This window comes from Leguminivora glycinivorella, chromosome 11 (assembly GCF_023078275.1).
Source record: "Leguminivora glycinivorella isolate SPB_JAAS2020 chromosome 11, LegGlyc_1.1, whole genome shotgun sequence".
NCBI lineage: Eukaryota > Metazoa > Arthropoda > Insecta > Lepidoptera > Tortricidae > Leguminivora > Leguminivora glycinivorella.
Window position 1 is genome coordinate 11,595,184 of NC_062981.1, and position 26,856 is coordinate 11,622,039.

Sequence of the window (26,856 nt, forward strand, 5' to 3'; positions counted from 1 at the left end):
TACGTATTGTCTGAAACCAGTTCTGGTAACAATTAGCATTCATAAGTCATAACTACTTATTAATTTGGGCCTCAATCCTCTGTTCTTGAAATTATCGTCCAGTCGTATCGAATTCTTTAATAATTTCACACTCTATTTTTGTTGTTATAAAGCCTCTCTCTCTTTCAGTTCGATTAAAGAGATTTTTTTATGTTCAGCTGTTTTCCTGATTTGACATCTTTGTTTTAAAAACGTGATTTTACTACCTTACCTACTAAATTTCTTTAAACTTTCAGTTAAATGTCAACAATCAGGACAAGGTTTCGCTTTCATCTTGGCTGCAGAATGAGGAACCGCCGGACTACCCGAGACGTGTTGAAGATCCACCTTCTGAGTGAGAAAAACTGAGAGAGATACAGATTCTCTCAAGACATAATTATGAATATTCTACACGGTGTTTTCTTAGTTACGTTAATTTTAAGGATGCATTCCTATTATTCCTAATCTTATAATATCATTTACTTGGCACCCGAGCTTGCCTACGATTTTAATTGGATTCCAGACCATTGAGGCCAAATGGATTCTTGCAATTAAAAATCATCAAAAAAGAAATTTGCACATAGCATACCTGTATTCTTCATCTCCTTGAACACATATAAAATAAAACAACATAACTACCAAATTGTTTATTTCAATCACTTATTTTCAGAATTACATCCTTATTTGGTTATGCTTGGCATAGTTTGTATTATACATTATACACAGTAGTATATTTTATCTTGTACAGGTACTGTATGTATACCTCCAACGACTGAGACCATACCGCCATTTAATCGTTATTCTTTATTTAAAATGTATATTGATTCACGGTGTCCTCATAAGTGTACACAATCAAGATACTTAGCCCCATTGAGTGAGTGTTTTTTGTTAAATCCAATGTTTGTAGTTCTTTAAATATATCTATGGTTTATTTGACTAAAGGTAACAATATTTCAGTAAAAAAATGTGTGACCTTCGGTTTTTGTAATGATTGCTGGTACCATATGAGACCGCTAGCCTCACACAGAGGTAAAAGCACAGAATATATAATAGTACAAGTACAGAAGGCTCACTCCTTTGATGTCCACAAAATGCCGCCATTCTAATTTTTTACCTACACACTTTCGAAACCGGGCTCTACGCGGCGCTACGACATTTTCGCTACATACGGGGAAACCCATGTAATCGGCTACGCTTCTACGAGCGGTGTGCCCGACAGTCGGGTTCTTGGTAGCGAAAGTGTTAACAAACGGACCGCACGCGAGCAGGCGACATTGAATTTTATTGCGCGGCGCGAAAGTCGTCACCACTGAATGGGCCGCGAATTCGCGGCCGCCGACATGTACTTGTAGCGCGGCGATAAAAGCGCGGAGTGAGCCGCCCCTGGTAAAAGTAAGAAAATACTATAAAAATCTGTTATAATTATTTATTAACAAACAGACCTTTTCAACATAATAATATGTAATAGGTAGACATGTTAGACTACATTTAATAAAAACCGGCCAAGAGCGTGTCGGGCCACGCTCAATGTAGGGTTCCGTAGTTTTTCGTATTTTTCTCAAAAACTACTGAACCTATCAAGTTCAAAATAATTTTCCTAGAAAGTCTTTATAAAGTTGTTCTTTTGTGATTTTTTTCATATTTTTTAAACATATGGTTCAAAAGTTAGAGGGGGGGGGGACGCACTTTTTTCCTTTAGGAGCGATTATTTCCGAAAATATTAATATTATCAAAAAACGATCTTAGTAAACCCTAATTTATTTTTAAATACCTATCCAACAATACACCGTGTTTCCGGTATCACTCAAAACCTCAGACACCCCAACTGATTTTTATTTTTTTAAACGTATCTACAATGTTCATTTTTTAATCTGATGATTATTATTTTTTTAAATTGAATTTTTAATTTTCTGTGCAGCTCTACTCGGCTTTTAACTCTACACTCAATAAAATAATTGCTAGCTACCATCATAAACCTTCAAACTGTTTAATTGTGTATGTTACTGCAACGACATAAGGTTTACCAATAGACAGCTATGTCACTGTAAAGCACTTTAACCTGTGTCACAGTAAACTTCAAATTGGACAGGTGACGCAGTAAGCAAATTTAAACCTAACATTCAAAATGACAAGGTTGTAATTAGGTACGAGTTCAATTTGTTATGACTTATGATAAACTTTAAAATTAAACTGACGCACAACGTCTATCTCGTAGCGGAAAAAATAATCGTCCAAGTAACCAGCCAGTATTAATACCCTTAAATACTGAAAAAGGTATACAACCTCTAACAATATGATATGCACAATGTTGTATTACGAATTTGTAGAATGGGCACGTAAACAATAACTAATAATACAAATTAAAACAAAAAATATTACCCCCATCAAGATATAGCTCAATCGATTCTACTCTCGATTCTGGACAAACAGTTTTCAGGTTTTTAGTGTTAAGTGAAACACGGTGTATATCACACGTTGGGGTTGGAATAAAAAAAATATCAGCCCCCACTTTACATGTAGGGGGGGTACCCTAATAAAACATTTTTTTCCATTTTTTATTTTTGCACTTTGTTGGCGTGATTGATATACATATTGGTACCAAATTTCAGCTTTCTAGTGCTAACGGTTACTGAGATTATCCGCGGACGGACGGACGGACGGACGGACAGACAGACATGGCGAAACTATAAGGGTTCCTAGTTGACTACGGAACCCTAAAAAGTAGGTTAGGGGAGACCGGGGATAGTTGACTAACTTTTGGCTTCAGCTCATAAGTATCTTTGATGTTTGAATCAATTTAATGAAAATAATTGTTGTTACAGATAGAAGAACTATTCGGGTCTCTAAACCCTTTATTTTTGACGCAAGTATTTATTTGCAATTATAACACGTATCTATTCGATTTTCTAAACTCCAGACTCTTAGTTAACCTACCCCATCTTCGGAGTAAGTTGGCTAGGCGATAATTAATGTAAATAAAGAAATTATTAATTTAAATAAAATTTAAATATAGCCGGGGGCGCCACCCGGGGGCGGGCGAGTGGTCTAGCGGTAAGAACGTTAGCCGCGTAAGCTGAAAACCCGGGTTCGATTCCCGGCTCAGCCACCAGTGGCCCCTGGTGGGCCCTGTCGTTTTTTCTTTCGTGTATGATATCTATTTAAATTTATAATTTATATATAGTAGTGTGAACTAGTGTGACTACTTGAAAAAAAAAACAAATCGAAAAATATTCAATAAAATAATTTGATTTGTTCCCTAATTGGAATGTAAATACAGAAAATTAATAATTTACAATAAAACAAAGTGTACGTAATGTTAGTAGCTTTTATCGAATTACAAGACACACAAACTTCAATCAATTCAATCAAATGAATTTAAGTGATACCATACGGGACCGCTAGTCTAAAATGGGTATATCTGTTATAATCATAGTACCAGGTAAGGTACAGAGAGGCAAATCTTGACTGGGGGGAAATTGTAACTGATCCATTTTATATTATGATAAAAAAAAATCTGTTTATTTCTAAGAAACGTTTATTTATTACATACATGATGATGAGTTCTACATAGATCCACTGCACACGCCTACCATATATAAGCGGGCCGGCTTTTGAGTCTCATGCGTTCGAATTCAGAAAATTCTTATTTTCAACCGGTATTTTAGTGACAAAATCCCGTATCGCCCCCAGTGGACACTCTAATTAATAATTCAAGCATTGTAAAACATGAAAAAAATGGATCAGTTACATTTGTCCCCAGTCGAGATTTGCCCCGCTGTACCTTACATTAAAAAATCAAAACAATAAGCGCATGATTGCATAATTAATTAATTATACAAGCTATTACTTCTTCTTCCTGCCAAGTTCCATCCCTGCCATATTTATTGTTATTAATAAGCAATTATCATCTTTTTTTTTAAATATTACAGCAATTTATTGTTGTGATTAGCAATATTCATTTCAAAATTAAATTCCATGAATTTGGAAATACGACGTAACACGGGTACACGGACGTTCATTACATGGACCCTAATTCGGATCCGTGTAACAATGAAGGGACCGCAAACTCAACGTTCTTTCTAAGAATGAAAAGAGATTAAATCGCGTATAATTAATTTACTTATAAATATATCCTGATGTTTTCCGACGACGACATTAAAAGCTAGTTTTATTTCATGAGTAATAAATAACTATCGTCCTAACCGAAGACAATATAATTATAATCTAATGTAAGTCTATGATGTTGATTGGTCTTCGCGTAGTATCTGAGGTGCCAGTGAGTTGAGGTGGTGTCCAGCCAGAAGTTGAATTTCTGAAATGTTGCATTTGCAAAAAAAAAAGTATTTGCAGCATCTTGTGTTAAAATGACGAATTTGCATACCTAAAGATGAATTTTCTTAAATTTCAATTGGCATGAAGTGGAATTTGCAGCTTGTTGAATTTGCAAAAAAAACTTAATTTTTCCCACTTCGTTACCATTTTTCAAACACTTTGTGCTGCGGTTACAAAGTGAAAAGTATGCGAAATAATAGAAAATTTCGGGACCATTTTTTTATCTCTTGTTTTTTGCCCCAGATCGAAAGGGCTCGTGATTCTGAGTAGGAAAACCATAAATTTTATCTACCTTAGAAAAAATATTTTTGCTGATTATTCTCGCGAAAATGCCAAATGTTAATAATGTACCTACTATTTCAGTTCTTAGATGTATGGTGTTTTTCAGAACAAGTTCGCATACCAGGCTATTTCTGTCAGGTCGAAATTTCAAAGGGTCATATGTAGGGTAGGCACTGAAAAACATCGTACGATACACGTGCGAAGAGGAAATCCTAAACAAGCTGTCAAAAATTCGACACGAGTTTCTGCACTTGTATCGTAATGTAGGTACTATATACCATTCAGAAATAAAACATAAGGGACAACTGTTCGAGAAACATGAACATTTTGAATTAAAATTTTATTAAGTCTGATAAAAATATGTAAAGTAAATAAATGAGTTGGCCGTGGCGTCAGTAGCTACTCAGTTGCTTTTGGCAACTCTAGTTACTAGCTGTCACCTTTAATTTGACAATAGAGTCCATTGATCATTTTAGAACAATTGAGTGAGACTCAATTTCATATTAATTCCGTATCAGCAAAAAGTTCAGAAAATTAATTTTGACAGTTATTAAAATGAAGTGTTTTTTTCTTGCAAAATCTGTAAATTACGCCAATTTTCATTAATTTCAAATCTAGAAGTTTCCTTAGACCGTTTCCGTATAGCATCACCTGTATTCGCATAGTGGCATAGCAAGATCTGGTAGCTGCTGCGCCACGGGTGTGAACAATAGAACTAAAAAATGGTGAAGAGGCCGGCTGTGCAATTCCCATTAAGTTTGTACAGTTGGATCACGTCTCCGATTTGGATAAAAATTGGTAGGCTGATAGAGTCCATGATGCTGAGCAAGAACCTTCCTTTGTTGTTACCAGATTTCTATGCATTTTCGGTAACAAAAAAGGAAAGTTTCATACAATCAATCTAGGACATTTTGGGAAACCTAGTGAATCTTGCTCAGCATCATGGACTATCAGCCTACCAATTTTTATCCAAATCAGAGACGTGATCCAAATGTACAGACTAAACGGGAATTGCGGGGCTAGTGACTCGCTGTAGGTACGTAGTGCGTTTTCACATTATCCAATCTAACATCGGATATATGTAGGAAAGAAGTACAAGGAAAAATTTAAAGATGACGGCGTAAATACGAGTATATGGGATATCGGTCCTACATGTGATATCGGATAGGATAATGTGAAAACGCACTTACCTACATCACGGGGCTAGCAGTGTTGCAGAACGTATGGTATATTCCAAAGGGTAAGTAAAGTAAGTATTGCAAAACAATAAAAAAAATACAACGCGATTTAGATACCTAGGTAGCAAGGAAATGTTATTTGTAAGAGGGGTTAAATAAACTACTTAAACCTATACCCAAGAATAATTCGTTAATATAGATATTATAGCTGTCTCTATAAATCTCCTAAGGCGCATAATATGGAGTGTAGAAAAAACTCCATAAGCTATAGTAACGTATAGTAGCTTTGATAGAAACATTAAGAACCATTCGTTTTGTTATTTGACATTGGGCGAATGAATTGAATACAATATTAGTTACAACGCCATCTGTGAAGCGTGAAATTGTCAATGTCATTTTGCCGAAATATTTTTCTTTGGCTGACTGCCGATAGTTGTAGTTTACATTTATGAAGCTAGATGGAGCTTTAGCTGGGCTATTGCTCCGCGGAACGCATTTCGGCGCTTCTATGTGTGCGTGCTTGCGGGGGCTGAGGTAATTGACAAGCGTGGCCTATGAGCTGTCAGTCGCTCCTTTAGTAGCCCCTTAAACAGAATTTCTAGTAGGTACTTAAAGTGCCGTTAGCGTTTAATGAAAATGTTGTAGATTTGACGTATGGTATGATCGATGCCATGCACTTTCCATAGTAATTTAGCTGAAGACGCTGTATGTACGTCGTGATTATTCCTATAGTCCATTTATACGATCAATTCAAACCATGTGTCATTTTCATTTCACTCATTTCTTATTTTGTAGTTCAATCAAAATTATGCTGTCAATTTATGTAAGCATCATTTATTTATAATCTAGGGAATCATCATATCACTATTCACGGTTATTGCGGATCTTGATGGTACCTACTCATTTTATCGTAATATTATAGGGTCATATATTTTTATAGGGACATCCGTACGCCGGAATCTCAAGGTTTGTTTTGTGGGTACAGTGACATTTTTTTTGCAATGTTATAAAAAATGTAGTTTGCAAACCGCGATTTTTCGGTTGAAAAGGGCTACTAACAACAAAATATATAGAGGAACTTGTTCCTTGCTGAGTTGTGAGAAAGCCAAGGTAATAAATCGTCAAAGGAGATAATAAAAACCAGAACTCCGGTGACAAGTGAAAAACCAGGAAGATGGAATGTCTCTCTCTGAACATTGCGTTAAGTTGTTTATTTAAAAGTAAAACTAAACTGCTGCCCACAATAAAATAAATAGGCTTTGTCTGGTAACCGTACAAAATAAACAAACGTAGTATTTAAACAATCCAATCGCAATGAATATTTACTAAGTAATTTTGTTGATTAGCTATTTGGTAAGAAAATAGTAGAATAACAATTTGAAATATGAGATGATATTTAGAAATAGAGACGTTTGCTTCATTATAATTTATGAGTAAAGTTGAATGTTTAAATAGTTATGATGCTTTTATTAATTAGATAATGAGATGAGATTATTTTTTTATTAGACGAGTAAGTAGATAATTCACTTTTATGGTATTGATATTTAAAACTGTATATAAATGGAGTTTATTAAATGCTTTTAAATTTTCCCTTATTATCGTCAACAGGAAAGTTAATCGTTACAATATCCTTAAAACACATACAAGTAGTACATTTACTACCATAAGGGATCATCCACATATTACGTCACACCAAATTTCAGGTTTTTGGACCCCTCCCCCCTCCTATGTCACGCTTTTTTGTATCCCTTTAACTGGGGATTGTCACATTTAGTATGCCCCCCCCCCCCTTACACTGTGACGTAATATATGGATGACGCCTAATGCGAACTAGCTGTTACCTCATTTTGAATTTAAATATACTATGTTGTAACTTGCAACACAAGATCGATCGATCGATTGATTGAAGTAGGTTAAATACACGGTAGAACATCGTGCTTCGAGTATTTGTAAATTATTTTAATTTTGGTCCGCATTTCCTATGCCGCATCGCACCACTAGAACTATTAGTTTATCCTACTGTGTAGTTTGACCTACTAGACTAGAATAAAGGCAATTATATAATAATGGGGAAGACGTACGACACATCGATCGGTATTCTAATCCATTTATGTGCATATTGTACTTTTATGTACGTTGTATAATCCATTGATTCTTGTTTCCATGTATACTTACTTATCGTTAATGTAGATATTAGTATCAACTTAATCCGATAATTGCGACAAGTTAATGCGTAATCCAATGCCAATCTCTATTCTCGAATAAAAAAATGATATTTAACAAAGTTATTGAAAAGCATAAACAAACATTTAGATAAACGGTGGGCAGGTAATTAAAAGGTTGTTAAAAAAAGCATACGTATAATTACGTTATGCAATATACAAACAAACTAGTAACGTAGAGTAAGTTAGTGTAACAAATTAAAAAGCTAACCGTTGAAATTATACATGTAGGTAATTAGGTAACATCTTTAATTAGTAAAATTAATGAATGTGATGTGCACTGCGCAGTAACTCGAAAAATATTTCTATTTCTATTCTATATAATTTCGCAACTAAATATTAAACAATAAATACATATATGTTTAACCAAACTGCTAACGAGTTGCTGACATGTATTAGGTCTGTAACTCTGTAGGCATTCTAATTCAGTATTCGAAGTCAAAGTCATGTCCATCAGTTGCAGGGCCGGATTAAGGGTAGAGCGAGTGGAGCGGCCGCTCTAGGCGCCGAATGGTAAGGGGGCGCCAAAATCGTCATTGCGTGGGCGCACAAATAGCCCAGAATGGCGAGAGGAGCCGGGAATTAATTATATTCAACTATTGAAAATCTAGATCTTAAGAGAGAAGTGTGGAGTGGATGTAGATGTGGTGACAAAGATTGAGATGGGTATGTTCAGGTGGTTCGGGCATGTAGAGAGGATGGATGAGAGGAGAGTAACGAAGAAAGTATATGAAAAAAGAGTGGAAGGGTCAGTTGGAAGTGGAAGACCTACGCGAACTTTTCTTGTTCAAATCGGGGAAATATTGCAAAAAGGCCAGGTCAGAAGTACTCGAAACCGACGAGCGTGTATGAGAAACGTTATGAAAGTGTGTGAAGCGAAAGTGATTTGTCAGGATCGTAGTAAATGAAAATCCGTGATCTCTGCCTACCCCTCTGGGAAACAGGCGTGATTGTATGTATGTATGTATGAAAATCTAGATTTGTGATTGTGATTTGTGATTGTGATTTGTGATTCAGATTATCTGAAAAGTAGCACCATGTCCAACATTCATAAGGTGGAAGCTGTTGCTAGGGCGACGTGAAAGATGTTTCTAGCTCTAGCCAAACCACATTGTTGCGAATGTTGCGATGCCGAACGACAAAGTCAAAGTTACGGGATTATCCAAACGCTCAGTGTTTATCCACAATCCAAAGCGGAGTTCCTCTTAAAGTCAAAGGCGCAAAACGTCTCAGAGAGGCGCAATTTTGTATGAGTCAAAGGAGCGTCAGCGTGGTGACTTCTAAGCACTAGAAAACCGAAGGTCACGTGTCGTAATGGCAAACCACCGATGCCCATTATGGCATCCCGACGCTGACAAAACAGTTACTGTGGCCTAATTACTTAACTCCGTGTTATAAAAATAAAACTGATGACGAAATAAGTCCTAGAAGTCGAGAACGTAAGCACCCTGTGAAATCTAAATACCCCAAAATATGCCAAAGTTCTGCAATTAGAGTCGAACTTCTCGACTTCGCAATGTCTGTCCAAGTTGGACATTGTTTTTCTCTCCCATTCCTTGCCGTGGCCCTGAACTGAAGCTAGTTATCAGTTCTTGGTCTACCAGAGCTTGTGGTCTTTGGTCTCTTTTGTTTCATTACAGTCATTTGTCTTGTCCTAGTGAACTCCTCAATGAACACGCCGCGCAGGAAAGCTTTAACCTCGCGTACGTTTGGCCTATGAAAGACAGGGGCTTCACACCTCCCCATAAATACATACATACATAATAGGAAAAATTTTCGCGCTCGCTTCGCTCGCGTTTACTAATTCTGCCTGTTACAAATACATGTGATATATTTTAGTTAAATACTTAGTCAAATGGTTGAAATGTCAGGCGGACACAGCGAATCTATAAGGATAGCGTTTTGGATTCGGACCTTAAAAAAATTTAAACAAGGGGGCGCCAAAACCATATCTCGCTCTACCCTGATCGAGTGCGCGGGCCGGCGCTGATCAGTTGGTCCATCAAGCTTTTTACGTCCACGGTAATATAATTTAGCTTTCCTAATCAGATGTAGGGATCGGATGTATGTACATACGATTTAACTGTTTTCTTCAAAATGTAATTTATCAACTAAATTACCTTTAAGGGCCACTTGCACCACCCGCTTAACTAAAGGTTAGTGGTGTCAAATTCCATATAAAATGGTGGGTTAACCTCCGAAAGGGTGAAGTGGTCTTATTCTGATGTCCGTGCTAAGTGCCAAAAAGTAAATAACATTGCAAAAATCTTTAAAAATCCAAAAGATAAACGGGCAAGTGGTTTAACAAAAACTGCAAGTCTGCCACTTGCTCGGGTGGCTGTATTTCGAGTCGCGAGTTCATCAGGATAACTATACATTCATATGAAACATAAATTAATTTTTATTAAGCAGAAACGTCTGCTAACGATTGTAAACATTTTTATATTAAAGGAAAAAGGAAAGGCATGGAAAGATTTGCGAAGTCCGGCGTGGCTTCCGTAGCTCAATTGGTAAGAGCATTGCACGGATTGCAAAAATGGTGCGGGTTCAAGTCCCGCCGGAAGCGTAAATTTTTCCATTTTTTCCTTTAATATAAAAATGTTTACATATGAAACATAACGAAATGCATAACTTCTAATGCAAGACACCGGCGAAACTGGTTCGCCTTGGTCTCACCTTGGGCCGTGAGACAAACTGCAACTTTGACCCGACACGACACACCTGCTAATGTTACTAACATTACCATGCGTCGAGTTGCATTGGTAGTTATGGTAATTAACACCTATGTGACTAGGGAATGCAATCTCGTTCTCGCGAGATCTCTTTTGTACGAGATCTCGGTCATTTTTAGCGAGATTGATCTCGGCCGAAAAATCGACGAGATCTCGCGAGATCAACGAGATTGAACTCAAGCATAAAACGTCTTATTCGAAACTCGCGAAATGACTAGACATATTTCGTTCGCAAGTTGTAAGTGATTTATATGAACTATATCATTTAACTGAACTCGTCAACTCTTATTTCGCTCAATAATTTACCTATCTCAGTTCGGAATGACGAATGACAGATTTAGACCGACGAATCAGATCACGAATTTTCGTGCACAGAGTTTTGTTGGATGTCGATAGAGCAGAAGCCTACAACAACCTTACTACGGCTGTCGTTTGTTGGGCAAGCAATAACAATTTCTATTTTACACTCAAAAATCAAATTATTGTATTAAATATTTTTTTATTCCTTTTTTTAATAGTCACACTACTATATATTATACTCGTAATATGTTATTATTATATTTTTGACGACCGGTCTGGCCTAGCCCAGCGGGTAGTGACCCTGATTGCTACGCCGCGGTCTCGGATTCGAATCCCGGTAAGGGCATTTATTTGTGTGATGAACACCGATATTTGTTCCTGAGTCATGAATGTTCTCTATGTATCTAAGTACTTGTATATTATGTATGCCATTCTGTCTGAGTAGTGAGTACCCATAACACAAGCTTTCTTGAGCTTACCGTGGAACTCAGTAAATCTGTGTAAGAATGTCCTGTAATATTTATTTAATAATATTTATTTATGTTTTTCTTTCTATTTTAGTTTCTTATTTAACTGTCGGGTTTAAGAAGCGTATTGTATTGGTAGTCTAATATTTTTATGTAATTTATTAGCAGTCAACTAGTCATAATTAATTGAGGACAGCTAATATTTTTATGTGGGTCTATTTAATGATGGTAGGGATAACCTTGACTTTTGAATTTTTATCCTTTCATCAATAAAGGCATACGTTGCGGAATTTTTAAGTAGTCTCTACTGTGTACTGTTCGCGGTTGGCATGGCAACGAATTCGAATTTGGCACGCTTCTACTCATTCGTGAATAATTTTATTTTATTTTCTTACATGATAATCTATACTGCAAAGTTTTATAAAAAGTTTGTATAGGTTAATATAATAAGTTTGTGAGTTGTGAGGTACATAATTTATGTTAAACAATGTAATATACATAAAAAAATATGAAAAAATAGTCAAGATTAATATTTGTTTCATAATAGCAATCTTTCTTATTATTGTTATCCTTATTCATTGCTATATTGTGATTATTTACAAGAATAAACCCACAAACCGGCCAATCTCGCGAGATCTCGAAATTGGCGAGATCTCGCGAGATTGGTTTCATGAATTCCCGAGATCTCGCTTGGGCCCCAATCTCGTCGAGATTGCATTCCCTATATGTGACTAATAGAATACTAAACTTTGTTCTTTCATAAGTGTTGGAAACAATGTATTTAACTGTGTCTGTGTCATTCATATTTTTATTAGTTTTGCATTATCTTATCTTAGAACACGCTACGTGCCAAGAAACGTTTTTGCATTTTTATTAGTAAGCCACCTGTAGTTTGATTACATAATTATCTGACGCTGCCTTCAAGTTAATTTTAATATTTTATGTCTTACGACATTTTTGTGTTAGGGCACAAAGACAAACAAATTCATACTAATATTATAAATAGGAATGTGTGTATGTCTGTTTGTTTGTCCGTCTTTCACGGCAAAACTGAGAGACGAATTGACGTGATTTTTTAAGTGGAGATAGTTGAAGGGATGGAGAGTGACATAGGCTACTTTTTGTCTCTCTCTAACCACCCACTTCCCTAAAATGGTGAGTGGAAGTTTGTATTGAGTATTCCGCAATTTCCGAATTTAATACGAGCGAAGCCGCGGGCAATAGCTAGTTAAATATAGGCCATAAAATGGGATAAAATATACATACGTATTCACAACAATTAAATTATGTGCAAAACTAAATTATTCTCATTCTATTTGATATTATTTTGAAGACTATTACCCGCTATCACTAGTAAAGGTCGCACAACGCACCATTATACAGCCAAGTAAATGTTTTCCTTATAGTTTTATTGCTTCCACCCACACCCCTGCGAGAAAGCTTAAAGGCCAAGGCTGAGGTCGGAAAATTGCGGCGTAGTCAAATGAGGGCAAGCTATGACTTACAGCCGAAAGTTACACACTTGTACAGTCAACCAATTGGAACCCTAGGCCACTCTACAACCATGTCAAAATGACAAGCAGTAAGAGATTTCTTACATTCTGATTTATAACATTACTTTGACAAAGTTCTACAGTGGCCTAGGGTTCCAATTGGTTGACTGTACCTCGTAATGTACCTCTTTCTTAGTATACATTTCAGAAAGCTTAGCTGAGGTCTTGACAAGAACCTGGCTTAGATAAGGATTACCTACTTATTATGCAAATGTTAGCTCCATATTTTTCTAGCGATTATCTTTCAAAAGTTGAAATTACTTCAGATGAAGTACTTCAGCCTTCTTTATAATTTTCTTGGTAGGCATAATGTTTATTTTTAAATTAAAGGAAAAATGGTAAAATTCACACCTCCGGCAGGACTCGAACCTGCGACCTTTGGCCTTGCCGGGGTCATCGCAGGTTCGAGTCCTGCTGGAGGTGTGAATTTTTCCATTTTTCCTTTAATATAAAAATATGTAATTTCGCTCGCAAACGTTTCTGCATGATAAAAAACAAATTTAGGTACAATGTTATTACAAAAGCCTTTTAGGTTCAGAAACACTGCAAGATTAAAAAATTGATTATTCGCAGGAGATACGATGATCGTTGTTTATTGCAGAGGAAATAGGGGACCTGCGCAGTGACCTTTTGCGAACGTACTCTTGGGTCCTGCCTGGGTCAGTTTGCACACGAAATGTACTGAGGTTATAACGCGCACTAAATTACTTTAGGAATACAAATATGTATAAAGAAATATGCATTTTATAAATCTTCTCAATAAGTACAAATATAGACAATTAGACACACAATTTGGTTATATATATTATTTATGGTAAGACCGAAAGTTAAAGCGATTGTTTTGCTAACGATCTCACTTCGCAAGTAGTTGGAACTAATTTAGCTTCGGATGGAAAAACTCAGCATTCATATTACCGGCCGAATGGATACAAAACGAGCCAAAACTCCGTGTTTCGCATATTTATGAGCAAGAGCCAGCCAACTATACCCAATTGTTACGGTACTTGAAACACAAAACTTAAATATGGGCACGGACAGGCCGAAAATTCTAGTTGGTCATGTCAAAACCGCCAAGACATTTCGTTAATTGGGCCCAACCTTAATTATTGAAATGACCGGGTGATGTTATCGTCTATAGGGACTTTATGACAAAACACGTAAACATGACAAAAGGTACCTAAAACAAAATGTAATACATACACCTAAACTAGATAAAACATTATGTAATACACCTTAATGATAAATAAAACTGGACTTTATATATTAAAAATGAAATTCTGGTAGGAGGAAATGGAGGATGTAGGTGATGGAAAAGTTATTGGTTAGTGCGTTTTCATTTTACATTATCCGATCCGATATCAGATGTAGGATCGATATCCCATACATTACAGGCGCTGTTAGCGCTTTCACAACATACTTATGCGGGAAATTAATTTATATGACAATAGCGGGCCTTCAAAACGCTACGAAGGATATGTTTTTGAATAATTTAGCTTCGAAATAAATGGACTGTATAAATTTGAATATTAAGTAAATTACGACACAAAATACTTGCTTGCACCTTGTTTAAAAGGAAAGAGGAAAATGCCAACGCCTACCTTTATAGCTTTTCTTCTAGGTCTTCTCAGCTGATCAGCTTTTCCAAAACTCCCTTCAGCAATCGGCACAATAGACGATACACTTGTCCACAACAGTTTTTAGGGGCGCGTTAATATTTATCACATTTTTGATATTTAGCCATGCGCAGGCTGTTAGCCAAACGGAGCTTAGACGGGGACTCATCGAGGCGAAAATTGCTTCTCGAATCGCGGCGAGTGAGACAGATATACTCATCTCACGTGCGTTGGCAAAGGATAGGTGACTTGGAAGGGTGAGGTGATTCGCAAGTACCTACATTTGAAAATATTAATATAAAACTACCTTAAATGTAAAAATAATAAATTTGGAACTCAACATCCCCCCGGCCTTGAAGGATCCCTTCAAAAGAAAAGGAAGGAAAGAGCTAAGTGCCAACTGCACATAAATATAACGCGGTATAAGGTCATTGTGCCAAGTTACTTACTTTCTAAGTTCATTATGACGAAATTACAAACGAGAGAATAACCTAACACTACAACAGCAAAAGGTTGAAAATACACAATATTAAATTTGCGCTTATTCACTAAGCAAGTTAGTTTAAAGAAAAACGTAACTTATTATAACTTAAATATAACTACCTATATTTAATTTGTCTACATTAGACGCGGGCTAAAACTAAGTTTCTAAATTAAATAAGACTCCTATTGAGTCGGTAACGGGCATAGCCGTATGACTGGACGTTTATACGTGCCAGTTTTCGTTTTTACTTCCGCTACGCGTATAACTCCATCCTGGCTATTAGGATAGATATTAGTAATAATACCTAAAGGCCATTGCAGAGGCGGAGCGTTATCTACCTTTAATATTACTACGGTACCAATTTTTATTGGATTAGAAGGTGTATTCCATTTTTCGCGTTGTTGCAAATTATGCAAATACTCCGTTCTGAATCGCTTCCAATACGATTGCACGAGCGAGTCCAATAATGAGTACCGCGACAGTAAATTCGTATTTTCATCGGACAGATCAGCCGCTGGTAAAAATTCCAATGGCGACATGGTCAAAAAATGCGAAGGAGTAAGCGCGAGCGGCTCAGAAGGATCAGAGCTTAAAACGTATAAAGGACGACTGTTGAGCACGGCCTCTAACTGAACAAGAACAGTTTCTAACTCCTGAAAAGTTAAAGTTTGCTTGCCAATTACTCTAAACAGTAAAGTCTTGGAACTTTTTATATTAGCTTCCCAAATGCCTCCGAAGTGGCTAGCGGTGGGAGGATTCATTTTCCATGTAATACGATGTTTCGCGAGCTCATTGCTGAAAGTTTGATAATAATCGTCAGATTCTAAAAGGTCGTGGAGCTCCTTGAAATAAGCTTTCGCGGATACAAAATTTGTTCCATTGTCGGAATAAATAAAATTACACGGACCTCGTCGCGATAAAAAGCGCTTAAAAGCGTCTATAAAACAAGCAGCCGTCAAATTTGAAGCTAATTCTATATGAACTGCTTTTGTCACAAGACAAATAAAAAGGCAAATGTAAACCTTGACGCTGCGCACGCCTCGTTTCCTATAAGGGGTGGCGTACAAAGGGCCAGCAAAGTCTATACCCGTATGCATAAAAGCTTTGCATTGCTCTAAGCGGCATTTAGGTAAGCTAGACATTAGCGGAAAAGTAGGTCTGGGGTTTAAACTGAAACAACGGTTACATTTTTGAGTGATATGCCTAACAATACGACGACAGGAAATTATCCAAAATTTAGTTTTTAATATACCTACTAAATGTTGCGGTCCTGCATGAAGGTTGTTGCGGTGGTAATGATCAATTAACAATTCTACAACGTGACCCTTTTTGGGTAAAATTATAGGATGTTTCGATTCGTAATCGAGCGAAGAGTTCGATAAGCGACCTCCTACGCGTAAAATTCCATCTGAAAGGAAAGGAAATAATTTTTGTAACTTTAAAGAACATTTAAGTCCATTTGAAATAGCCTTGATGTCGGCTGAGAAATTAGCATTTTGTATCGCTTTTAAAATTTCAAGCTCAGCAGTATTTAAATCATTAGCGGTAATTACCTCATTTGGAGATAACTTTTTTATAAAACGTAAAACATAAACTGTGACTCGAAGCAGCTTGTTCCAGGAGGAACAGCGTGTCGCGAGAGATAGAAACGGATGTTCAGGCTTATTAGCCTCTGTGGTCACGTGGGACAAAGTTTTTTCTTCGGGTAAAGGTGCCCGCTTTGGAACGAAACTTTGTATAGGCCAACGCTCTGTAGCCTGTGATAACCAAACTGGACCTTTAAACCAGAGCTCATGTTGAACCAACAGAGAAGGGGTGAGACCACGTGACACGCAGTCAGCGGGGTTTTGTGCACCTGCAACGTGGTATAAATTGCCAGGCGAAATGTTACTTTGTATTTGTGATATGCGGTTAGCGACGTAGGTGTCGAACCTATGCGGAGAGGCAACCGACCAACATAAGGCGACCTCTGAGTCTGAGAATGCATAAATATTTTTTATTTTATGCCTACTGGACATAGTGTCGTGAACTTCTTTAAGAAGCCGAGAAAGAAGCAGAATTCCGCAAAGCTCTAGACGAGCAAGTGTGATTTTAGGTTTAGCGGAAGCTACCCTAGACTTCGAACACAATAACGTAACTACGGGTGGCTCGTTACCGTTCACGACGTGTGCATATATGACGCAACCGTATGCGGATTCACTGGCGTCAGAAAAACCAACCAGCGAAACTTGAGACCTCGTCTCAATTCCTAAATGTCGGGGAAAATTTAGCTGAGATATTAACGGTAGCTCAGCTAAATATTGTTGCCATAGCTTAATAATATGAGGGGTGGCTCTTCATCCCAATCGATGGAAAGAAGCCAAAGTTGCTTAATAATCAACTTAGCATATAAAATTACAGGCCCGACGAGTCCTAAGACATCGTACAGACGCGCGGTGGCCGAAAGAATGGCGCGTTTAGTGCAAACGGACGGCGGGTTAGAGATATCGAAAACAAAGCAGTCTCGCGTAGGTAGCCATTTCAAACCTAGGATCTTAAACGTATCTCCGTCATCGAAGGAGATAGATTTAGATTGTCGGTGAGACTCAGGTATGTGCTCAAGCAGCTCCCGCGAATTCGAAGACCACTTGAGCAAATCGAATCCGCCTGCTTTGAAGAGGGCGATCAGCTCATCCGCTATCTTAACTGCTTCCTCGGTTGAAAAAGTAGAAGTAGCCAGATCGTCCATATAGACATCTCTTTCGAGCACAGAGGCTGCCTTTGGCCATCTGTGCCGCTCGTCTGCAGCTAACTGACGTAAAGTCCGAATAGCCAGAAAAGCTGACGGTCGAAGTCCAAATGTTACTCGAGTAAAGGTTAACACTTCGAGCGGGTCGGTATCAGAAAACCGATATAAAATACGTTGGTATTTCCGGTGTGAAGAATTCACATAAATGCATAAATACATCTGTTTTACGTCAGCGAAAAATGCGATCTTATAAATGTGTACATTTAACAAAATGTGAAATATATTAGCCTGTAAGTTACGTCCGGAATGCAAAATATCATTTAAAGAAAGACCCGTATCTGTCTTCGCACTTCCGTCCAGAACCGGTCTTACTTTTGTGCTAATTTTATCATTACGTAACACAGGGCGGTGCGGTAGATAAAATCCATCAGTAGATTCGTCATCAGCTGACGCGCGGGTGAGAATACCTTTATCAAGATAATCGCGAATAACTTCGTCGTATCCAGACTTAAGCTCAGGATTTTTTGAAAATTTCTTTTCTAAAAGCAAAAAACGCCTTTTTGCGGTTTTAAAGGAGTCGCCCAATGTATGAGGATCATCCTTAAATGGAAGGTCCACAGTATAACTGCCGTCGTTATTACGGACAGTGGTTGCGGTATAAATATCTTCACATTTTTGGTCATCGGGACTCAAAAATGTGCGAGAAGGTATTTCTTCAGTTGCCCAAAAGCTCTCTACTAACTTGTGAAGAGGATCGCTAGTAAACGCGCAGAGTGTGCGAGAGGCTGTAGGAGGGTTAACTATAGCCGCGTCACCCATTAAAATGTACCCTAGGGTCGTTTCAAACACGGTAGGTATTATAGGATTCGAGCTTTCGATTTTGTTTGATAACAATATTTTACAATATACATTGACCCCCAGGAGTATATCTATAGGACCAGGTTCAGAAAAACCATCGTCAGCTAAAGGTAAATTTAAATTGCGAGCATAATTTACAACTTCCCTATCTATGCGCGAGTCGGGCAATTCAGACGTAATGCGGTCGACAACACGAGGGCGAATCGAATATCGATATGATTCATCCTTTAAAGATGAAAAAGTTAACGCGGTATGCCCCTTGGTCTTGAGGGTTAACTCTCCCAAACCAGTGGCTTCAGTAGGGTATAGCGGTTTATTTATAGCTAGCGAGAGACGCTTGCAACAAGCGACAGATATGTAATCTGACATGGATCCTGGGTCAATCAATGCGCGCAGGACATGTGTGCGGTTTAAGGAATCAATAACCTTAATTTTAGCGGTCGCAAGTAAAGCAGTAACTAAACATTGGTTACTGTTATCTTCGCCAGCAAAAGTACACAAAGAAACTGTGTTTTCCTCATGACGAGAAATCAAGCCATTTTCGACCTTAACGGCAGCAATCGCCGGGTCTATAATATTAGCTTGCGCGGTGCGGTTGACCTCAGCACTGGGTAAGGCTGTGGTCGGGTCATAAGCGGGAGCGGGTGCGGGAATAACAACATTATTTGTTGCAGCGGGAAAACAATTATTAGAAGCGGGTGCGGATACCACTGCACTTACATTGCAGTGAGATTTCTCTTTGGTATTGAAATGCAACATCGTATGATGTCTTAACGAACAATGAGAACAATGTCGCTTGGAAGTACAAGAGGAAGTCTTATGTTTCACACTTAAGCAGTTATTACAATAAGCGTTAGATTTTATAAAATTGAACCTGTCATGCGGAGTCATATTATTAAAAGATTGACATGAATATAAATGTTCATGTTGTTTATTTTTGCATAAAGAACATTTATCGCTGGCGCCTTTGTCATTGGCCGCATCCGTGTTTACGAATGATTTAGTTTTTTGCAAGAGATGCTTTTTAGCCGATATTTCAACTGGCTTACTAATTGCCGCATTTGGCGAACGAGACAACACTTTATTTTGTTCTTTGACGAATTCAATTAAATTTTGATAAGTAGGTATTTTGTCTTTGCGGTATGTAATTTCGAACAATTTAATTGTATCGGCATCTAACTTTTGCAGCGCTAAATGTAACAACATGAAATCGGTTAAATCGACAAGGTTCAACTGCTTAAGGGCTTCTACAGACGAGTTGAATTTATTTAAGAATGAATCCAAGCCGGCGGCATTGGTTGCGGTTAATTGTTTGAACGTTAGCAACTGATTAAAATATGTTGACGCCAACGAACGCGGGTCATCATATTTTTGTATCAATGCGTTCCAAATAATATGGTAATTTTCAGCGGTTGCTGGCAAGCCGGAACAAACACTTGTGGCGTTGCCGGTTAATTTGCCAACTAAATAGTACACCTTCTCGCTGTCAGTCAGCGACGAGTTTTCATGAATAACACTTTTGAACTGTTGATAAAACAAAGGCCAGTTTTTTACATCTCCGTCAAAAGAAAGCAATTCTAATTTAGGCAGGCGGCATATTGGTTTTAAAGAGTGCGCAGGTTCAGAGGGAACCTTAGACTCGTTGTCGATTAGAACTTGCTTAATGTAACAAAACATTTCCTCAAATGCCGACCAAGACTCGTAATCTACTTCAGCATCGGGCTGCATTTGCAACTGCAATAAATTATAGGACTCTAAAACGGTTTGATAATCTTCACGCATTTTATCCAAATTTAATGTACTAGTGTGAAATGCCCTATATTGAGATGGATCGGTTTCCGCCTTGTAAGCAAGTTCCAATATATTTTCGACGCGCTTGTAAATAACGTCGCGCCGAACTGTATAGAGGGCTAGCTGATTTTTGTTTGTGTTATAATTATCGCTAATAAAGCCCTCGCTGCCTTTCCTGGCTTTTGATGATTTAGACATCTTGTTGAGAATTAACAAGTTTTACAATAAAACTAATAAATCGAACGTCGTAAATAAACTAATGTACCTACGAGGTATGAGTATAAAGGTGTAGTGTACTATTTAGTTTGACAATGCGGTCAAACATATAATTATTCGAATGAAATAAACAGTATACCTACGCGTTTTAAATAAACGAGTTCCCTAATAAATAGGTATACCTAACGAACACTAGCTGCGAGCCAACCGATAATAAGCGGAACAAATATTTTTCTACCTGTAATATTTCGGTAAGCGGTGCGGTGCGGTTTGGCTGACCGAGCAGTGCAATCATATATGGAATGAAAACGATCGGAACGAACGAAAGTGAGCCGAACAATTCCGAAGATTCACGAATGAATATCTTGACTATTTCAAATATGGCTAACAATTTTGAAATGCGAACAAAGGAAAAATGGAACACGTGTATGAGTATTTTTGTCGTAAAAATAAAATATATAAAGAAATAACCTACGATCTATCGTACTTCGTAACGCGGAGCGGAAATATAATGAAATACCTGACGATGCGATAGATATAATAGGATGAGTGACAGAGTATTTCAGTTACGTAGCACAATGACCATACAGTTAGCGGTATATTTAATGGAAAAGATTAACTATCCGGCTCGAAGGACCAAAAAATATGTTAGCGCTTTCACAACATACTTATGCGGGAAATTAATTTATATGACAATAGCGGGCCTTCAAAACGCTACGAAGGATATGTTTTTGAATAATTTAGCTTCGAAATAAATGGACTGTATAAATTTGAATATTAAGTAAATTACGACACAAAATACTTGCTTGCACCTTGTTTAAAAGGAAAGAGGAAAATGCCAACGCCTACCTTTATAGCTTTTCTTCTAGGTCTTCTCAGCTGATCAGCTTTTCCAAAACTCCCTTCAGCAATCGGCACAATAGACGATACACTTGTCCACAACAGTTTTTAGGGGCGCGTTAATATTTATCACATTTTTGATATTTAGCCATGCGCAGGCTGTTAGCCAAACGGAGCTTAGACGGGGACTCATCGAGGCGAAAATTGCTTCTCGAATCGCGGCGAGTGAGACAGATATACTCATCTCACGTGCGTTGGCAAAGGATAGGTGACTTGGAAGGGTGAGGTGATTCGCAAGTACCTACATTTGAAAATATTAATATAAAACTACCTTAAATGTAAAAATAATAAATTTGGAACTCAACAGGCGCCATCTTGGATTTTTGCATTGAAATCTTTCCGACATCCGATATCGGATCGGATTATGTGAAAACGGACTTACAGATACAGTATTTTTAATTTAAATACTTAAGTCTAAGCGAATGCAAAGATTTTTTAAGTGCAAAGACAAGTCTAGATGTCAGGTTCACGTGGATCGTGACGAACCGTGGGAAGTGTGCGAAAGTGTAGTGTGACGTTATTAGCCACGTACACACTTCAATATAGAAAATTAGTATTCACGGGACAAAGGCACTTTCTACAATGACGCTCTTATTAGATAATTACGTAACGGTTTTTCGTTACATTATTAACGGCACTATAGTCGGTGATGGTAATGACTATTATCTTAATGATACAAAATGTGATGCCTCGACGTGACGAGTCTCGCGGGCCTCTACTTTTACTGTGTACTTATAGCAAAGACTATTCTTTCTACATCCATATTTGTCAAGTATTTCGATAAGCAATCGTGAACCAACTTTTCTAACTAGCTGTCTTTTGTTTTTCAGGTTCGATGAAGGCCACGACGGTTACCTGGACCTCACAGAGGTGAAGCGCATGATGGAGCGGTTAGGCGCGCCGCAGACGCACCTCGGGCTCAAGGCCATGATCGCGGAGGTGGATGAGGACCAGGACAGCAGGATTAGCTTCAGGGAGTTCCTGCTTATCTACAGGTAACACCTTCAATGACATTCAATGCGAAATGTCTATTCATTTGATATATGCCAGTCGCGTTTCGGTGAAGGAAAACATCGTGAGGAAACCGGACTAATTTTAATAAGGCCAAGGCCCATGAAATAAAACTATGGAAACGGATTAAATCGCGTATAATGAATTTAAAATACATCCCAATAATTTAATCCGTTTCCATAGTTTTATTTCATGAGTAACTATCGCGGTAACCGAAGACAATATTAAGGCCAAGGCCCTTCGGGTTGGATGGTCAGATGGCAGTCGCTTTCGTAAAACTAGAGCCTACGCCAAATCTTGGGATTGGTTGTCAAAGCTCCAGGCTCAGTCGTGGCAAACGCCGGGATAACGCAAGGAGGAGGATCTGAAGCTCCATTTAATTTACAAACCGTCGTTTTCTACTGATAAACTATAAATTCGCTGTGCATTCTGTGCAAGAGTGTAGCTATCGTAGATTATAGTATTGGCAAGCTGTTGTCACAGTTCAGAGTTCCTTAGTAAACTTGACCTAAACAAGACCCAAGATGTTACGTGAAGCAGGTCACCGATAACGCCGCATATCGCTCACGTAACGGTCAAGGATTGGGCCACATTTGTACATTTTAGTTGTAGTTTAATATGCGTGCTGCACGCTGGCTGTCATTCGAACGCTATCGCTTGCCTATATACTTGACAGGGAAACTTGTTACGAATGAATAATTGTACCTATTTAAAGAACCTACCCATTTACGTCATGGTGGCTGACCAAACTTATATACTTAGTTAGTTATAGGTACTTGAACAATCCAGTACTCCAACTTCCATGTATGGTGCTAAAATTGCTATATTACGTTTATTTCATGACCATTTGTGTATGTGGATTTTGGTATGATTGTCCTAATTTAGGAATAATCGTACAATATTATGTTTTCAAATTCTTTTAGAGTGTAGGTTATCCATATCATATCATGCTAAAATATTCGATGCGACATTGCTTTTTATTGAAATCGTAAAGTAGATAATAAGATAAGATAAATAATATTTTAGTTACCGAGTTTACATTAGATAAACCGATATGCCGAAATCGAAACGAACCGAATGGGCGCCACAAATTACCAGAGGCCGAGGTAGACCAAAGATGAGATGGCGGAAAGACCTGGACTCATTTTGTGGCGGCTGGCGAAAGCATGCACAGAGCCGTGATTATTAGAATACTGAACTGGTGGTTTTGTCTCTGCTGTATCTTTTTTCTGTATCTCTTGCTGAGGTGTGCCAATAAAGAGTATTCTATCTATCTATCTATCTGGTCGTCGTCAGCCTTGCCTGGCTTTGTCCCGGCGTCGCTTCATAATTAATCCCAAGATTTGGACTGACGTTTTACCTTCCAATTCCTTTACGATGATTTTATTTATAAGTTATCTAAGTACTGTACTTATTCGTGATGTAGGTGTGATGGGCTAGCAACCTGTCACTGTGATATCATAATTTCGGTCCGTTAATTGCTAAGAATGGTACTGAAACTTGAGAGGTTTCGTGTACCTACTCTGAAGGGCCTTACGGAAATACAGGCGTGACTTACTCGAGTAGGTATTAAGATTTTTATTTTTTCAGAAAAGCGCGAGCAGGCGAGCTCGAGAACAACTCCGGGCTGGAGGCGCTCGCGCGGCTCACAGAGATCGACGTGGACCAGGTCGGAGTCAACGGCGCCAAGAACTTCTTCGAGGCCAAGATCGAGGAGCTCGCCAAGACCAACAAGTTCCACGACGAGATTATACAGGAACAGGAGGAGAAGCGACGGGAGGCCGAAGAAAAGGCCGCCCGGAGACTCAAGTTCAAGGAGAAAGCGGCCTTGTTCCAACACTAACATCACACCAAATCACTGAGCAATGTCTAGTCCGTAAGCTGTTACCATGGCTTATAACTTCGAATCTACAAACTATTTACTAAGTCTTGTTTAGATGAATTTTAGATTCTATTGTATCTACACTTCTGTTGCTTTTTCAAGGTTTACGTAAAATCGCAGTCAATAGACATTGTCAACAATGTAAACAAACCATTATATAAAATATCAATATTCTAGCACAATTTTATTATTTTAAAGGTTGAGGATCATAATGTGATATGAATTGATTAAATAACACATGGATTTAGCCAGTATCTGATGAGTTGGAATGGAAATTAAAGACATTTTGACTGCAAGGTTTGTTTACATTATTCACAAGTTCTATTGACGGCGACTCTAACTTCTATTTACATACAAATTGATTGTTACGATCAAGTTATAGTTAGTATTACATTTTTAGTATTAAGAACTGCAGAATTAATGTCAATGCCTAATTAAATTAAGTTAATGTTCTGTAGTAAAAAATATATTATACATGTTTCGATGAAAAGTATATTTATAATGTGGTATGTCTGCATGTTGCCTTGTATGTTTACATTAGCATAGAAGATTTTTTTATACTTAACTTACTTATTGATGGTTAAATGTGATGTAAATGGATTATGTGTTAAGGTTGTTTGAATAAAATTTATTAAGTATTATTTGGTTTCTTTATTTTATTACTTACTTAGTCTAAATATTATTCTTAATTATATTTAAAAAGCAATATCTCTATTTATCTTCTTCAATGGTAGAGTTATTTCTAAACGTGTCATGTTCTCGTAAGAGTGGTTTTGATTTGACGGATGGTTCAAATCTATTTGCATTCGTGCAATGGCTGGTAATTTGTCTAAATCTAGATGGTGCATATCGGCCAGTAGTTTTGTTAGGGCAGTGTTCTGAAAGACAAGTAAATGATGGTGTAAAATGTGGAGTTATTTTAATTTATTTGATGAATACATGTAATTCAAATTATTGTTTTTTTAGGCCTGAAGGCTTAAAAAAATGTTTAAAGTTGGACCTACTGTTCTCTTCATACATCTATGAAAAATATAAGGCTGTTTCAATTTAATGTATTTGTGTAGACATCAACACCATATGTAACACATTTTATTGATTTTAGTCAGTGACAAAAACCCCACTATATAGTATTATAAGATCTCATTCCCAGGCTAGGCGGCCCAATAGTTGGGATTGTGGCATTACAACAATATGATACTATTGTGGCCCGGGGTGGTATCTCATTTGACTGGGTGGTAATATGTTAATATCGAATTATCACTTAATAATTCCTAAATAAAATTAGTGCTTACCTTGGCAATGTTTGACTCAAATTCTCCACCAGGCCTAGTCAATTGCTTGATCTCTTGTAATTCTTGAGAGCTAGAAAAGATATTGTAATTATTATAATACTCATACCAACTTAATTATGATGGGCTGTCACTAAAATCTGTTATACATTCATTTAATTCAAGGTAAACAACATAACGCCAGGTAAGTCAGTAGACTGCAATAATATTTTCATTGCAAAATGAATGAATAATCTTTACTTACAATAAGCAGAACAGCTATGCTACTTACATTAATTGCAGAAGATGATTTGTTGTGACCAGCTCGTTCAGCAGATCTTGCTTCAACTTATTTGTTAATGCATCAGCAGACTTTATGGACATCGTAACGGTTAGTTACCTAATGCTTAGGTAAATAAAAAAACAACAGTGAGTAACGGAGCTATAAAATCATTTACAACAAAGCCAAAAGCTCTAGATTAATATTTTAAATTAATTAAATACGATAAAGACACTAATAAGTACTAAAAAAGCGTTTGTTTTGATTTAGATTTAAATTTTTGACTTTGACATTAATGACATTTTAATTCTCTATCCATAGAGCCCAAAACTGATATTGCCAGTTCAACTTTCTCAAATCCTATAAATAGTTGCATAATAAAAAGATAGATGCAGTTTTACTCAAAACTAGTTGACTTTTTAGAGCTGAGTTATTTAAAAATGTATTAAAAAAGCCATTTCTCTAGGTAAGGGTCCATTATTGCTTAGTTAGCAGCTTAAAAAAGGTATGAAACTAAAATTCTGTAAAATTTCACTCACAAATTCACTACTTTTATTTGTACGCTTAAGATTTAAGTATTTATTAAGAAATTGGGTTTATTTAGAAATGAACACGCGTTGCACGGAAATAATTATAAGTCAAGAAAAGTCTGATGGTGTGGCAACATTAGGCATAGACAACATTTTTTTTTTAAATAAATCGTTTTCTTTCCGGCCAGTGATTATTATAGCACTTATAGAC

The 26,856-nt window shown here is 37.3% G+C and overlaps 2 protein-coding genes across 2 annotated transcripts in view; one reads left to right on the forward strand and one right to left on the reverse strand.

The window, feature by feature from the left end:
• LOC125230916 (EF-hand domain-containing protein D2 homolog) overlaps positions 1-25,208 on the forward strand; it is a 44,759-nt gene extending 19,551 nt beyond the window's left edge. The window contains exons 2-3 of the mRNA XM_048136196.1: positions 22,505-22,669; positions 24,276-25,208. Of these exons, the coding sequence (XP_047992153.1) occupies positions 22,505-22,669; positions 24,276-24,528 (418 nt within the window). The 3' untranslated portion in view covers positions 24,529-25,208. The remainder of the gene's footprint in view (positions 1-22,504; positions 22,670-24,275) is intronic.
• On the reverse strand, positions 25,204-26,372 carry LOC125230917. The gene is made up of 3 exons (XM_048136197.1): positions 26,128-26,372; positions 25,860-25,929; positions 25,204-25,445 (listed from the first exon to the last, which is right to left on the reverse strand). Exons 1-3 carry the CDS (start codon positions 26,217-26,219, stop codon positions 25,263-25,265), a joined length of 345 nt encoding a protein of 114 aa, XP_047992154.1. The 5' UTR covers positions 26,220-26,372; the 3' UTR covers positions 25,204-25,262.
• Between the last annotated feature and the right edge of the window lie 484 nt (positions 26,373-26,856).